Raw genomic sequence first — 16,182 nt, 5'->3', positions numbered from 1 at the left:
AGAAGGCGCCGGACCCGAGGGATGCCCTCCCACCGCTTCGTGTGAACCTCCCCATCTCCGGGGCTTTCCTTTTGCTTCCAGGTGGCATCAGCTGCCTCATCAGCCTTTGCCTTCCGCTCTAACCACAAAAGCAGCAGCAGTTTCTCCAGAAAGCAGTTTAAGCAACAGCTGTTAATTGGAACTTTTTATTATAGCATTATTAATACACTTTATCTTGCAGCAATATCTGCTCCTTGTACCCACCCAGGATTCGAAAGGCAGCAAAGCTCCCACAGAAATCAGTTTTGCTCAGCTTAGTCTTAAGGTAAAATGCACAGGTGTTTCTCTTTTCAACTCTGTAACCCTCCTCAGGAGTACAGCATCTTCCAGTGGCCATCTGAATTCCACAAGTGCGAACAGCACATGCAGCATCAAGTTTTGAGGACTGACCAGGATCCCTGGGCAAGGTATCTCCATTAAAATTACATAGATGGGGCTTCTAAGGGCACAAATACTTCTGCTTCCTGTTACAAGACCTCATTTTCAAATACTTAAAACTACCAAATGCTGATGAGGCTGTAGCTTTGACAGTGTTAATCATTCTGAAGATGAGGCTGCAGAAAATATTTTGTTCATCTCAACTATCGCTTGAGACTTTCAGTTGTCCTTGGTGGTCTTGCCCCTCTTATTTTGAACCTGGGAAATGAAGCTTGGATGAGAAGGACAAGCAAAACGTGCAGGCATTGCATGTGCTCCTCAGCCGTGAGGAAACTCAACCAAATTTACCTCTGAAAAAACATGGGTTTGCACAAACTGGTGAGACTAAGTGTAATAGCACCTCAAGGAGACTCTGCCCTTGCTCAGAGCTCAAGTCACTCCCTCTGTCAGGGTACCACAAAGGATTTCAGGAGAACTTCTGCTGAAATGGCTGCTCCGGCCAGAAGATGAGGGGCAAGTTCTGATACATGGACGACCTCTCTTCGCTATGCCTGCCAGCATTTGGCCAATACCCAAGCCAAACAGAGACAGGAGCCACTGAAGGAGAAGGCAGAAAAAGGAAATTCTGGGTGTCTTGGTCAACAACAGGTAAGGAGAACAAGACTCAGAGAGGGAGCTCTACTGGGAAAACAAAAGGTAGGAGGGGTAGATTAATGAGCATAAAATCCCAGGACGCTAAGAACAGGAAAAGGTAGGGATGCACAGGTCACCCAATCTGTACCTTTTACAACATGTAAGATGGAATGGAGACTGAATTTTGTTATTTGGTTGCCAGGGAACAGCTGTAAAAACCACCAGGAATGTGCTTCAGACCAATCTAGTGCTTTTTTTTTTTTTTTTTGTCTGCTTTAACACTGTTATTGAATAGTATTACACAATACTGGTGTCTTGCTTTAAGGTAATTTTCCCAACATTTAGAATACTGTGTTCTTAAGGAATGTCTTCCTCTTGATCTTCTAAACTGAGAATACCAGAAGGAAATCTGCTGATCTCTTGAAGTCAGCGGGAAGTTTGCTTGCATAAGGAGAACTGGTTAGGACTCTTGACAGTGTTTCACAGCTTGTACAAAGTTCTCCAACATATTAGAGCTCATCTTTTTCACTATTCTTCTTCAGGAAAGAAGCAAGGATATTGAGGCTTTTCTGGAGCTCCTCCTTTTTTCCATCACTCATTTTGTTCTTCTCAATCAGTTTTGTGATTCGGACCACTTCATTAGCAGCAAACTCTTCTCCCTGCTCCAGTATCTTGGTCATAATTTTCAAGTATTGCTCAGCTGACTTCTTCTCGGTTTCTTTTGTTTTTTCTAAACGTTCCTGCCCCTTTTTCAGAAGGGACTGGCGTTCCGATTTCTCAGTGGTGCTCATAAACTTGCTGGCTAGCACGTCATACTCTTTCAGGCAGCCTGGCATCCCCAGATAGATGCCATTACTCTTCAGCCAGCGCTGAATAGCCCCGGCCTTGATTTGGCCACTGTAAGGTAAGGGGTTGTCAAAGTCACCATCCTGGAACAAGTAAAAAATCGGGAACTTTTCCTTATCCAGCTTGTACTTTTCTCCCAGCTCGGTGTTCAGTTTATCACCATAATCTGTCAAAAGAAAACAAAAACATGGAAAAGCACAGTATGTTAATTAAAAGGAAAAGGTGATTTAGGACTCTTTCCTACACAAACTGATAAATACTTGTTTCCAGAGTTTCAACACATCCCAGGAACCTCTTTGCCAGGAAATGCCATGCACTAAAACAAAAACACTCCAGAAAATAATTTGTGCAAGGCAAACTGTTGTTAGGTTTTCCAAAGAAAAATACAAGATTCTAATGGTGCCTTGCTGTGACTGTCACAGCAGCCTAAGACACTGACAGAACCTCTATGTACAAACTCCATTCTTATGGGAAGTTAATAGACATTTTTTTCCATGTTTTGCTCCATCTATTGATTTTGTTTGATTTTACAGTGAAGCGGATTTTTTTTCCTGGTCTATGTGCAGAAAGTGTACACTTATATGTTTTAGTTCTGACAGAGTGCCAAGGTACAAGATGTTTCCTCATCTTACATAAACCGCATTCATTCTTGAGGACAGAAAATATAACTTAAAGAGATTTCAACTATGCTACTTAGCTAAATCCATGTGTGTTTAGAAATGTCAGTGTGGGTGAAACTTCCCAATTTGTCAATTCAATTCCTGTAAGCTTAAATTCTTAATTCTAATTACAAAGCGAGAGTGAATTCAGGTGACAGTGATCCATTCTTCACTGCTCTTCTCCTAAAGCCCATTACAAGAATATCAAGTAACACCAGCCATCGCGCAACAACCGCTTTCTGTGCTTCACCAGCAATAAACTGAGCATTTGCTACAATGAATTAATCATATTACATGTGTTTTGTTTGACCAGGCTTGTGGCTAAAGCATGATTCTTGTAAGGTCTCTTCCCTAGAAAAGGACAACAAGAAAAAAAAGGGGGGCAAAAAGTGCTACAATTGCAGAGCGTGGCATCCAGTTTAGCAGCGTAGGCTGACTTGCTTCATTAACTGGCTGAAAGGAGATAAGCAGCACTCCTACGCTCCTGGCAGGAGGCACAGCCGCAGAGCTCAGCGGCCAGCCTGAGCAGGTGTTTCGCTCTGACAGGGCTGGGCCCACCTCACTTCTCACCATCAGAATTACCTGAGAGGCTGTTTTTTTCTCAGAAATCGCAGTGATTTTTACCTCCACACCAACCCATACTGCACTAATCTGCCCAGAGTTCCTCACCTGATATTCCCACTTCAGCCACCAGAAGATCCTCGCTGGAACCTGAGCTCTCTGCCAGCTTTTTAAACTCATCTTGTTTCTCACCATAAGGATATTGCGTATCGAATTTCACAAGGACAAATTTATGCTTTGGAATTACCTAAAACAAGAAAGAAAGAAAGAAAGACAAAACTTCAGCATTTCAGGTTTGAGCAACCTACAAGTCACCTAAGGTGCCTTTAGCTTGTCCTTCTTTTCCTGTGCAGTGAGGAGATGCAGAGGGAAAATGGAAATTTTATAATTATGGCCTTTCAAAAATGACTCACTGCAGCATGGAGGAAAGACTGAGCTTTGGGTGTATGTATTCCTACACCAAATGATAAAGATGGTAAGTGGTAGGTTTGGGGGATCTGATGATGACTTTAATTATACATGATTTGCTTCTTGAAAATTTGATTAGCATCTTGGAGGGAAGTCAGCTAAATGACTTTCAGTGGGACATCAGGAGGAGAGAGGCCAAATCTAACGTCATTCTGGTGTCCCAGCATGAGAAAGAGGGGTGGCACAGGAGGAAGCAAAGATGCAGGAGGTGTGGAGAATTCGTGTTTTAATTGATTCCTCTTCACCTGTGCCATTGCTTTTGAATTCTGCTCTGCATCAGATCCCTTTCAAATGAGCTTGGAAAGGGGAGCTGTCACCCAGTTTGGGATTTTTTTTCTCCCTCCAGGAGAAGACCTTGCAAAATTGTTTTTCTAGCAAACAGGGCCAGATTGCAACATGGGTCCCCACCTACAAAGCACACGGCAAGCACTGTTCAGGAGCTGACATAACAGCTGGTTGCAACAGTTAACGAAAATCTTCAGTCCTGGGCCTGCTGATGACTTTATTGACTGTCCTGGTAAGAAGCGGACATGGCAGGTGTTACAGCTGTGCTGTTTCTGCTGGTCTTTTAAAGTCCCCCTTGCAGCACTCTGCCAATTACTTCAAATTGTTCTTGTTGAAGAAGAGCTGGAAGCTCCTAAGGGTTGTGGAGTGCCATAGCGTTACAATACCAAAAATGGTTCGTCACAGCAGAAAAAAATCAAGCGGGGGGCTGGCATGTGGCAAGAAATATTTGCTCAGGCCCGAGCAGTTTGTTTAGGGCAGATGCTTTCCCACCAGCTCTGCTGACGGTTGTCTCTTCAGCTCGTACTGCTACAGCACTGGCTTTAATCCCACCGTAGGATGGATCGGTGCCTTATCAAAGCCCTGCCACCCTCTGGGAAGAAAGCGATTGAGCCGAGAAAAAAAACACCTGTGCAAACCTCAGTCTGGCAGCAGCCTGTTGCCGTCTGTTTTATGAACAAAAAAGCGCCACCGGCCCAAACCGAGAGCGCTGGCGGCTGCCACTCGCTCCCCTCCACGGTGCTGCCCCTGGTCACCGGCGTGGGCAGCGCACCAGCCAGCCACCAGCGGCTCTCCCACTCCCGGAGCGGCGGGGAGCCGTGCGGCAGCCGGGCCTCGCCTCGCCGGGCCGGCCCCGCGGCCCCGCGCCCCCGGCCGCAGCGCTGCCCTGGCGGCCCCGGCGGCACGGCTCCACTTGGACCGCGCCGATTGGCTGCCCGCCGCGGCTGCCGCTCTCCTATTGGCTGCGGCGCGGCCAGCCCGCCGCCTCGGCCATTCCGCGAGCCCCCGCGCCCCTCCGCACCGGCGGCGGCAGCGTGTGGGGGGGGGCGGCCCCGCGCCCGCGGCCTGCTCCGCTCCCCCTGCACCCCACACCGTCCCCCCGCGCCTCTCCGCCTGTTGCTACGGCATTCGCGGCGGTGCACATGGCCGCCGAAGCGGCCGCCCGCCTCCCCGCCCCGAGCGCTCGGCCAGATCCGGCAGCGCCCGCCGTAGGGAGCCGTACCTTGTAGAAGGTGATGGCGTCGAGGGGCACGGAGCCCTTGGTGTGCAGCGCGCTGCCGCCGGGCAGCGCCAGGCCGAGCAGGCAAAGGAGCAGGGAGCCGGCGGCGGCCGCCGCAGCCATGTCGGAGCGCGGAGGGAGCGGGGCTGCTGGGGCCACGTGACCGCGCGGAGCGCCGGCCGCCGCCGGGGGCTCGCCCCGCCCCGCCGGCCCCGCCGGCCAACCGGGGCACCGGGGCAGCGAGCCTCGGGGCGGGAGGCGGGCCCGCTGCTGCGCCGCGCGGGGAACCGGCGGGTCGCACGGGCGGCCGCTCCCCTGGGCCGGCAGCACGCGGGCTGCTCTTGCCGGCAGGTTAAACCCCGAGCGGGCAGCTGCCGGCAGCAGATGCAGAGCAGGTGACGGCAGGACCGGGCCGTGCGGGACAGCCTGCCGCGCCACGGCCACGCCGAGAGCAGCGGGGACAGGCGAGACCAGCTGTTGGCGTGTCTATTTAGATACAGCAGCAGGCCAGGCGCTGCCTAGCGTTGCCACAGCCCTCTCAAGCACATTTTTTTCGTGCTACTAGGGGAGACACCTCGCGCGCTGCCAGCCCTCACTTATCACTGAAAGCAGGATGAAGTGCAAGCAAGCAACGCAGAAAGCCTGAACAGCAGACTGACAGATGAGCATGTCAGAGAACAACACATAACCCAAGCTCCGGCCCCCCAGCCCCAGCAGCCATCATTCTGAACCCTTGCACGAGGTGGACAGCAATGAACATTCCTCCCCCCTCCCCCCCTTTCCACCCTTTCTCTTTGCAGGTAACTGGATATTCTGCTTGCTCTGCACCAGGACAGCCTGGCTTCACCAATGGGCCGACAAAGCCAGACCGTGTAAGTAAGGACTCCAGTCACATCTAGACAGAATGAAAGAGGCAGCAATACTAATTTGTAACGAAACTGACTTTTATATAAATTATAAACCCATCCAGTTTAAAGCAGATCAGTTGCAGTTGTGTTGCTTGAGCCCGTAGAAGGTTGAGGCATACATATCTTCTACAGTCATAAGTTAACAATGAATAACCAAGAGAAAGTTCAGATAAGGCTGCAGATAAAACAAAATCCCTTCTACGATTACTAGCAGTTAAAATAAAGTCATGATTATCAATGATTGCAAAATATAAATGCAATTTTTGAACAGTTAAAGAGTACAAAAATGATGGGCAACAAAAACAGGCATTGTACATTTTGTCCTTTATGTAGACAAAGCAGGGTAGGAGAGTTCTGACCTTTATCTACATCAGACACCAATTTTAAGCAAGGAGAAGAGTCGAGGAAATCTGTAAAAGGATCGTGGCTCATGATCCCAGTAGTACAAAAACAGTATTTTTTCAGTCTGTAAACAGTAGTCTTGGTAGCTCCCTCTCCGTGTTTTTCAATTAATCACCAAAAAAAAAAAAAAAAATCTGAAACAAAAAAAAAACCAAATCCCAAGAGTGGAAAAGGGGGAACAGCAGCAATGAGTTGTAGCTTGAATTTCTTATCAGGTCCTTGTGGGACATATTCTGGAGGGAGAAATGCTCTTTTGTAAGAAATATATAATATATTTAACTGTACACAATTTATAGGGGGAGAGAAGTTTGCACTCTCCCTCAACCAAGCCCCCAGTCAGTACACAGTCATTCTTGTACACATTTTCCTCCCATAAAGAAACTACAGCTTGTGAAGAGATGGTGTCTGGTTTGACAAAACACCAAGTAATCAAAAAAATTGTATTTGTTTGCCAAGCTTATTGTTTGCCAGTGGCCGAGACTGGAAACAGGACAGCAGCTAACACTGAGAAACAGTCAGTACTCCCCCTGTACTGGCACAGGGATGGTTTGAGTGTCCAGCTGACACTGGACCTGTGACATGCCAAATGCTGTGACTGGAAGCGACAGCAAGCCATGGTTCCATCTCTTCTCAGACTTTGCTTCAGATGACACACGTCCCTCCCCAGCAGTTTCAATTCTGCTTTTAAGGGAGCTGATGTAGAAAACCTTTTTATAAAGGAAGTTCTGCTTTCAGGCACGTGGATTTTAAAAGCTTCGTTATATAAACCTTACACATCACTTAAGTTTTCACCATTGCTTATTGATATGACTGGTTGAGTTCAACCTGTTGTAGCAGCAGTGGAAAGAAACTTCAGCATAAATCACCCCTGGACTGTCCCCCTCTGGATGAGGGTGCTGTGTCAACTTTGCATTCAGTGCTGGTGTTTGTGCAAAGCCCTCTCCAGTTCACATTGCCACAGGGGAGGGAGGGGACAGGGACATCAGCAACAGCCACCTGCCTCCTTGAATGAAAAGGGGCAGCGTAGGTTTCTGGCTCAGTACTTATCTACAAATCGCATTATCTCAGCAATGGGACTGTTCACTTACCCTACACATTTGAAAGCATCAACTTGAGTCATCAGTCTTGCTTTAATTTAAGAAGCACATCCTTCTTTCCAAAAAAGGTATTTGTATACAACATAAAGAGTTGTTTTTTTGTTTTTTTTTTTCCTTCCCCCCAAGGAAAACTGTTACTATAAAACAGAATTAACACATTTTGGTATTCCTCCAGCCCAGAGCACTTACCAGACATTGCAATTAAACCATCAGGACATCCATAATTTAGACAACCTGCAGACATTCTTTCCCTTTCAGGATGGGGCAAAGCAAAACTAAATCCAGCAAGAGCAGCTATGTAACATTTTTTTTTTATATACAGGGGATTTATTTTAAAAAAATACTCTCATCAACATTCTAGCATTACTAACAAAACATATTCAGAAGAGATGACAGAGGTAGGATTGTCAACTCTCTTAAAACTTTAAATATAGACTTCAGATACTAGCTGCTTTAAATCCGAAGATGAGGAATCTGTAAAGTCTGACCTGTCCCTTGTATTGCAGGTACACGTAACTTTTCTGCCTACCAATTTTAGGTAGCATTACTCCTTTAAAAAAACCCAACAACAACAAACAAAAAAACTGAGCAGAAATGCAGATTCAGTGGGAACAGATGATGCAACTGCACTTTCTAACAGAACGCCTAATGAGCTAGTGCTCGAATAATCAAAGATCAACTGCAAAAAGCAAGCATACAGTTACAAAAAGTATTCTCAGCCTCATACCACAGCGGAAGCAAAAGTTACCTCTGCCAACTTAAAACCAAAGCCAATAGGATTTAATTTCTATTAAAATATTTAAGTCTTTCAAGTTTCAGTAATCTAAATACAGTTTTTAAAAGTCATGATTGCTGCTTTACGTTAAACTGACATGAAATCAGCCCGCAGAGTCAGACTTCACTGCAGCTATTATATACAAGGTTTCTGGTTTTGTCTTTTTTGCTGAAACACCGATTCCCGTCTCTCTGTCTCTCTAAAACTTTGTCCAAGTCTGCTCCTCAGCAGGTCTGCAATTTTTCCTGAATGTAAACCAACCTGTGTATACAGTGACACCACCTCCTCCCTCCAGCAGTTCTGTCCTCAGAGGAACCTGCCTCACCCCGAGGCACGGCTTGCTCCCACCCTTCGATGGAGGGCTGGGCTCTGCTGGAAGGCTGTATGCAGAGGGTGCTCCTCCAGCACAGCCTCGCCTCTCCCTGAAGGACCAACACACTGGATTAGACAGGATCCGGTGGCTTGTGGACAAAATAGGCAGCTCCAAAATGGGCTCACTTCATTGGAAGTGGCTGAATGTGGGCATCTACAACTTCTGCATTTCTAAGGCAAGGACCATACAAAAATTATAAACACTGTATGGCGATGAAAATACAACTCCTTTGAGATATATGCTTTACACTGGATTTCTATTGCTGCTTCTAAAGACCATCTCCAGTTGTTTCTAGAGATCAAAAGGGAAGAAAGTTATTTTTTCCTGTTGCAATATGCTTATGAACATGTATAAAAAGTGGTCAAACCCCGATAAGGGTCCCTGCTTCTCATTTATGTACAATAATTTAAATCCGCTCAATACATCTGTAATACCTAAAAAAATCGTTTTATGAATTTAAGTCCTTCATGCATTATGAGGAAGTTCTGGATTAAAGTGATGGTATATTGGATGTTGCTTCTGTCTGGGACTCTGGTGTCACTCCCTTGTGGAGTCTGTCAAGGATGCATTCCTCAAATCTTTAGTTTTTTAATGGTATCAAGTCTCTTTTTCAGCAGCTCTCCAATTTCCTGAATTGAGTGATGGTAACTGCTCCGGACCTTCCCTTGCACAGTCTTTGTAAACTTTGTTTCTTCCTGCAAAATGCAAAAGAGAAATCATTCACTCCACAGCAACAGTTGAAATCCTCCCCTTAAACTTCCCCCACCATCTCAAACACTGATAAACTCATGAGGACCACAGTGTAAGTTTACAAAGAAAATGTCATCAGCACAGAACAAGCAGCACCTGCTCAGCAGCAGTAATACCTGCAGATATCAGTACTGCCCACACAGGGCTGGTAACATGTTAGCATTTCTTCAAAACTTCTGGAAATGTACTCTCAGCCACAAATACTTTGCACAAGGGTATATAGCATTTTATTTTAGTCAGTATTTATTAAAGTAGGCAATTTCTTACACAGAGAAGTGAAGTCAAACAGCAAATGAATGCTGACCAGCTAAGAGACTCTTAGAGCAAATTCCAAAGCACAGGGAGCCGCAGTGCTGGGGACAGGTTCCGATGTCACTAATTCAGCAACACTGGTAGCTAGCTTTCCCAAAGGGATTAGATGCCCTTTAAGGCACAGTTTTTAGAAATGCCCATGCTAAAAGGCTTTCAGGAGGACCAGCATCATGCAGAATTGTTGGCATTGCTCCTGCAGGTAGAGCGAGATCAGCACCGACCAATCATTGACTGATGCTGTATTTCTGTACGCAGAAAGAGCAAATCCTGATACCCAAAGCAGCAGCCACAACCACTGTTCTGTCAAGAGGTGACTTGCTATTGGGATGCTTTTTGCATCATGTAACACAGATAATGAGCAGAAAAGGCTGAGGCACAGCCCGAGTAAACCAATCTGATGTGGGTAAATCTCACATCAGTGACAAGGTGCAGCCGATATATTACCAGTATCACTCCATTCCTGAATCACGCCGGAATTTTTACTAATGCCCGAACACCAGGACTTTTTCAAAAGCACCTTTTAGCTCTAAACAGACAGAGCTGCAAACACAGCCCTGAGTAAAGCTGTATGGTCTGCGTTTATTTGGATTTACTGCAACAATGCAGACAACAAACAGAATAGCAAACATTGCGAACACAGGAAAAGCTGCTGACTGCCATAGACTCTTCTGCTCAAATCTGTGTGCTAATGGTAATTTTTTCCAGATCTGCCTTGTGCAGTGGTAATTTTGATGCCTTGTTTCAAATGGAACATAGAGGAATTTGCTGACTCAGCGAGGAACCAGAAAAATTGAGATCAATGATTACCTGAAAGTGTCTTATCCCTTTAAAGTGAAGATTCTTTGATGATATTAAGAAAACACACTTTTTAGTTTTTATTCAAATTTGAATTGAAAACAGTCTAAGGAAATTCCTTGCCTTCTATCAGTTTTTGCAGTTCTCTTTTTATATATATATATATGTATATATGAGATACTTCTACAACAGCAACAAGAGAAGGGTAATTTTAAATAATGTGCTATGAAATAAACAGGACAGTAACTGAAAACAACACAAGCTGGCTAACAGCAGCTTAGGTGGACAGGAGTGCAGCTCTGAAAGACTGGTGCACCTTTTAAGTCTTTCTCAATTCAAAAGCCTTCAGATCTCCCATCTTGACAATTCTGAATGCAAATGCACTGTAGGTCAAATTTCCCATTTTAGGTACATATCCTGGAGACCTGTTTTTGCCTTAAGTGCTGATTCCTTGTTGAATCTGTGTGGGTCCTGGGTAACAGAACATCTGCCCATCCTTTCTCCTACTCCCTCCTCCCACCCCGCAACCTAATGCTGGTGAGGAGACAACTCTCCTCTCAGAGCTTTCTCCTGGAATCTGCTGTCTTCCTTTGACAAGGAGAATGACTCGCCACTCCCCCAGACCCTCTCCCCTGTGTATCAGATGATGCCTATTCCAGCCCTTTGGTACCTTGCACCTTTTATCCCCCCGTGTTTCAGAAGCACCATAAAGGAAGTTCCAATTTTATGCTTTCAGTCATTTCTAGGCTTTTAGCCAGACACTGTCATTATTTTAAAGATATTTTTCAGGATCTCAACCACTGTTTTTAAATGAATACATACTGAATGTTAGAAGATCCCTTTGGACAGTATCGTTAACTTGTCTATCTCAAAGTTTAACTTAACTGATTGCCATGGCTTAGAAAGCTAACTTTCCTCAGCAGACCCATGCTTCACATGTCTACACCTGGCATGAGGTTTGGCATGCATAGCACCTATAACTCCTCCCTTTAGTTCTCCCTGTATAGTTAGGGGCTGGGGGGGAGGGGGGAGCTGCCACTTGCTTTTCCATAAAGATCAAGTAACTGTTTCCAGGGAAGTGACTAAGCAGCAGTAGGTGAATCTCAAATGTTTTCTGAAATACATATTTTGCCTCCATCATGCTAAAACAGATAATAGAGTAAGTTACATCACAGACTACATAAAGTGAAAATATTTTCAAATTCCCGTGTTTAGATCTCATTTTTTGAGATTTTGCATAGTGAGCTGGAGCTGATCAGATGAGACAAAGTCACCGTAAAAAAAGCACAACCTAACTCACCACTCCAAAACTAAGCTTTCTAGCAGTCTGGACCCTAACCTCTACTTAAGAGCAATTAAGCCAATCATAACCAGTGGCTTTTGTTTGTTTTCGTCTTTTTTTTGCTTCCAGTAAAACATTTTGGTGAAAAGCAGCTTTCAACATTATCCCACAGGCAGGTACATACAGGTTGTTATCGGTCACACAGAAATGTACTGAGCACAAAAGCAGTAACACAAGCTCTTACCTGTAAAAGCAGAGTGTCCTTGAGGGACAGCTCCTCAAGTTTTAGTGCAGTCAGAATTATTTCAAGCCCTTTGACGTGATCTATTACATTGGAAGTTAACGTCTGTAGTTCATTAACATAATCCAGAAAGTGTGTAAATACAGGCGGCTATAAAAACAAACACATATCTTTAATTTATAAACACATATTGATGACTATTCTATATGACAACTCACTTTGTACTGTCATTCTAGTCCTTTCCCCTCAAACCATTATAATCTACCTACCCAGATAAACACTACCAGTTAACAAGTTTACCATAATGCGTTCCAGGCAGGAAGGCCTGTGATATTGTAAACTGTGTTTCCTATTAAAAAGCTGTCATGTGATATCAGAATGTGGCACATCATTTGATTTTTCAACAGAAAAGGAGTTTCAGAAATTAGCACTGAGTAATCTCTACCCTGTATCAGCCTCTACAAGGCAAAGCTTATGCAAAACCAGTTTATAAACATGTTACCTATTCTGATTTTTCTTTCAGTATAAATATGCTATTGGATTGGGGGCGGGGGAGAAAAGAAAGGAATATTGTCTCTACCATAGCTACACTGCTTTCTTTTTTTTTCTTCTTCTTTTTTTGCAGGTTGGATTTAAAAGGTCGGAGGACACTGTCACAGTAACTTGAAACCCACAGGGCAATGGAGATCGTCTGGAAAAAAGGTACAAGTACGTTACAAGTTGCATTTACAGGAGGCTTCTAAACTTGTTTCAGTGTTCCTACTGATAAGACTCAGACTAGTTAGAATATGCAACAAAAATCTCTGCTTTTGCGAGCGACTGTGATCAAAGAACTTCCATTGTGTTTTAGTCCTAGCATTTCTACCCTAAAGTACTCCAAAAATTCTAGTTTCCAAAGAAAAAAAAATACCTCAACAAAGAAGACTAGGTTTTCTAACAGGTCTGGATGAGTTTTCAAGGTGCCATCTCTGACTTCAATCAAATCACCTTTACATTTACTGAACAATTCTGAAAAGAAAAAATAAAAGCCTTATTCAAGACACACAGATGAACTTAAATGCATATTTTCTGTACAGTATATGTCTCAGCATAGTGTGCAAAGCTGTCAGAGGACTGACCACTAAACAGTTAATGGTAAGTCTGGCCAAAGCCTCTTGAGAAGGTCCAGCTCTCAATTTTCCTCTGAATTGTATTTCATTATGAACAGTATCTCCACACCATTTATTAGCACACCTGGACCAAGTACCAGGGAGACAAGTTCCTAAAACTAGGTGCAAGGTAGCAAAAGGACAGGACATAAAGACATGCTGTGGCATGCAACAGCTTGATGATCAGACAAGCCAAGGGGAATCTCAGCCTTTTTCTCAAGTATCTTTCAAAGGAATCTGCAGATGCATTAACACATTCCCCATAACGGCAGCATGCTCAGCAGCACATCCTCAGAGCACCATGAAGCACTACCCTAGCTACCAGTGTTTACTCTGGAGTTACCATTTACCTGTCAGTCGTTCTACTAAAGACTTGAAACTATTCCCTATCCTCTCCTGGATTTCTGCTGAATCTTCTGGAAATAAAAAGAAAAAAAAGTTATAAACTACAAGTTTTTGTATTTTCTGCTTCCAGAAAACCAAGAGGCATTTAAATGTAATTTAGACTTAGCAGTCAAAAGTGAATGCAACTGCTTTCAAAGAGGATCCAGTATTGCATCAACATACACTGTACAAAGATGAAGACTCATGTAAAACATTAAATTAAAGCATCGTCTCCCAGATAACGTAGTGTCATTCACAAAGTTAACACACTAGTAACAGTGTGGGTCAACATCATCCAATGCCTAGCAGTTTTCAAACTATATGGAGGCACATCTCACTCCCTCCCACCACACATCATGACAAGCGGGTTAAACCCCTGCCCCTCGAACACTTACCTAAGCCATTGGTATCTAGTTCATAAATATCACTAACAAGATAAAACAAGCTAGTCTGGCATTGACAGCTGCCATTACTGAAGAAGCCAGCCATTCGGGTAGGAGGAGGGCCAAGGACAGGATACTAGGCAAGAAGCAAAGAAAAAGATAAAAGGTGTTGCAGCTTTTCCTTATCCAGAATACAGTGTTTGTCTCTGGCACATCTCTCAGTCAGATTCATACACTACAAACTCAGGGTCAGTTAAGTGCACTCTGCAGCCTGCTGGACGTTACAAGATGCAGTTTCTCTGCTTGCATTCACGTTCATTTAATATTTGGGGATAGCTTTTTCCTTAACGGGTACCTGAATTTTTTGTTCTAGAAACTTCTTCCCTGAATCCACTGCCGCTTCCAGATGCTGAAGCAGGGATCGAATTGTATCAATCTTGGATGAGACGCCGTTCTCTGCAGTCTTTTCAGAGTTCTTTGGTTGAATAGTGTGACTAAGAGTTGGGAGTCCGCTTACTAGCCTTAAAGTTAAAGATCGGATTCGCAACCACATGGTTTCTTCCTCCAGCGAGAGTTTCCTGTGTTCTTCAGAAATGTCCCTAGAGAAAGGCACCAAATGTTTTCAGGCAAACGCTTCAATTTTGCAAAGTAGCAAGCTTCACTCGGGTACAAAAGCCTACTCAAAGCTACCGAATACTCTATGAAGAAGGAGGAGTGCTCAGAAATACAGAAAACTGTATTAATATGTAAAAAGACAGCACTGCTAGAAGTGGTGAATGATGCTTGTTAAGCCTGCAGTTAGCCAGCCTAGAGGACCTTTAAAATTGGCAGTTGCCCTGAAAGGATTTTCTTTGCCATGTGTGCTGTAAGAAAAAGGTGAGCCTCTACAGTTCAGAGTATTTCTACTCACCTGTCTTTTGGATCCCAGTTAAATAAGACTGTCAGGTCTCTGTTGTCACGCAAACCTTTCCACGGAATGTCATCCTCCTCTGGGCTCAGACCCATGGACTTTATACTTTCTTCTAAACTGGTTGATCTGTATGTAAGAGCAAGCAACATTAAATCAACTGGAAACTGAAAACACAGCTCACTAGCAGACCACATTCTCTCCACCATTCAACTATTTTGATGTCAGAAACATTACACATAGGTACTGACAAGGATGTTGAAGGGTACAGCAAATCAGAAGCAGAGACACGCAGCTCACAGGTTTCTGCTGAAAAGCTCCAAGTGCAACTCACCACAGTCTCACTTGGCCAGTGTTCTGCCTTATGCACAAATCTCCATTTTTTTCATGTGCAAGGTGCTGCACTTATTACTGCTGCTGTACTTACATATTTGCTTCAAGTAAGAGGTCTAACAACATCCGTTCTGTCCGAACTTGCGCAAAGTGAAGGGAAGAGTTCAGCCTGTTTCTAAATGCAATGAATTCTGGGATCTTCTCAAATGCACCATACTTGTAGGCTTGAATGATATATTCTGAGGTCTGGAAGAAAACACACCATTCTCTGTATTAGTTACTTCCATAAATTCAGAATAACCAGTTTAACAAGGTCACTGCCAAGAAACTGCATTTCTGTGCTTGTCATTAACCCAGAGGTACAGAATCTGGCAGATAATCCCTGGGAGAAAGCTGCACTTTTGCTTGTCCAAGTCACCCCAGCAATTTTGCTACTTTAATTTGAAAATGCCCAGATGCTCCACTGGGCAGTATGACCTAATAACCAAACTAACACTAAGAAACATCACATTGCTGTTGCCACTAAGACCAAAAAATACTTAGAGGGGAGAGATGATTTTTGAAAGCTTATTTTTAATTTTTTTTTTGAGATGCATTGTTCAAATCATTAAATCATTGTTTCATTGTGAAAAGTACTTTCTGGCAAAATAAATATATCCCCGATCTTCTGGAACTAACTTGGACATGCATCACATGTTACCACAACATAAATTAAAAAAAAAAAAATTACTCACACATTTTTTTTTGTTTCTCTCTTTTATTAGATTTTTTGAATACAGTATCACAAAATAGCACCACGCAGTGTATACACGTTACAATACAACCTAAACACCAACGGAAACTGTCAGGGTCCACGGTATAGTTTGCTTCCCCTCTGATGAAATGCAGCAATACAAGGCACACAACTAATATTTCACATCAGTCCGAGCAATCTCCAGAAAGAGATTTATATGATGAACGAGCCCCAAACAAGCACTACATTTTAATGAAAATATCGAACTGTA

General features: G+C 44.0%; 2 protein-coding genes across 3 annotated transcripts in view; both read right to left on the bottom strand.

Annotated features, from left to right (window-relative positions):
- Window positions 1-169: 169 nt before the first annotated feature.
- Window positions 170-5,249, bottom strand: ERP29 (endoplasmic reticulum protein 29). The gene is made up of 3 exons (XM_055698606.1): window positions 5,092-5,249; window positions 3,225-3,363; window positions 170-2,062 (listed from the first exon to the last, which is right to left on the bottom strand). The coding sequence occupies exons 1-3, from the start codon at window positions 5,209-5,211 to the stop codon at window positions 1,560-1,562; spliced, it is 762 nt and encodes a 253-aa protein (XP_055554581.1). The 5' UTR covers window positions 5,212-5,249; the 3' UTR covers window positions 170-1,559.
- A 2,257-nt stretch (window positions 5,250-7,506) lies between these two features.
- NAA25 (N-alpha-acetyltransferase 25, NatB auxiliary subunit) overlaps window positions 7,507-16,182 on the bottom strand; it is a 30,537-nt gene continuing 21,861 nt past the window's right edge. For both annotated transcript variants that reach the window (XM_055709011.1, XM_055709021.1), the window contains 9 exons: window positions 15,273-15,424; window positions 14,849-14,974; window positions 14,294-14,537; window positions 13,951-14,074; window positions 13,522-13,587; window positions 12,934-13,031; window positions 12,604-12,714; window positions 12,027-12,173; window positions 7,507-9,338 (listed from right to left, as the gene is read on the bottom strand). In XM_055709011.1, the coding sequence (XP_055564986.1) occupies window positions 9,216-9,338; window positions 12,027-12,173; window positions 12,604-12,714; window positions 12,934-13,031; window positions 13,522-13,587; window positions 13,951-14,074; window positions 14,294-14,537; window positions 14,849-14,974; window positions 15,273-15,424 (1,191 nt within the window). In that variant the 3' untranslated portion in view covers window positions 7,507-9,215. The remainder of the gene's footprint in view (window positions 9,339-12,026; window positions 12,174-12,603; window positions 12,715-12,933; window positions 13,032-13,521; window positions 13,588-13,950; window positions 14,075-14,293; window positions 14,538-14,848; window positions 14,975-15,272; window positions 15,425-16,182) is intronic.

The sequence above is a fragment of the Falco cherrug genome, chromosome 1 (assembly GCF_023634085.1).
Source record: "Falco cherrug isolate bFalChe1 chromosome 1, bFalChe1.pri, whole genome shotgun sequence".
Classification (NCBI taxonomy): Eukaryota; Metazoa; Chordata; class Aves; order Falconiformes; family Falconidae; genus Falco; species Falco cherrug.
Note: the sequence above shows the minus strand (reverse complement) of the source record. Positions and strands in the feature narration are given on the sequence as shown.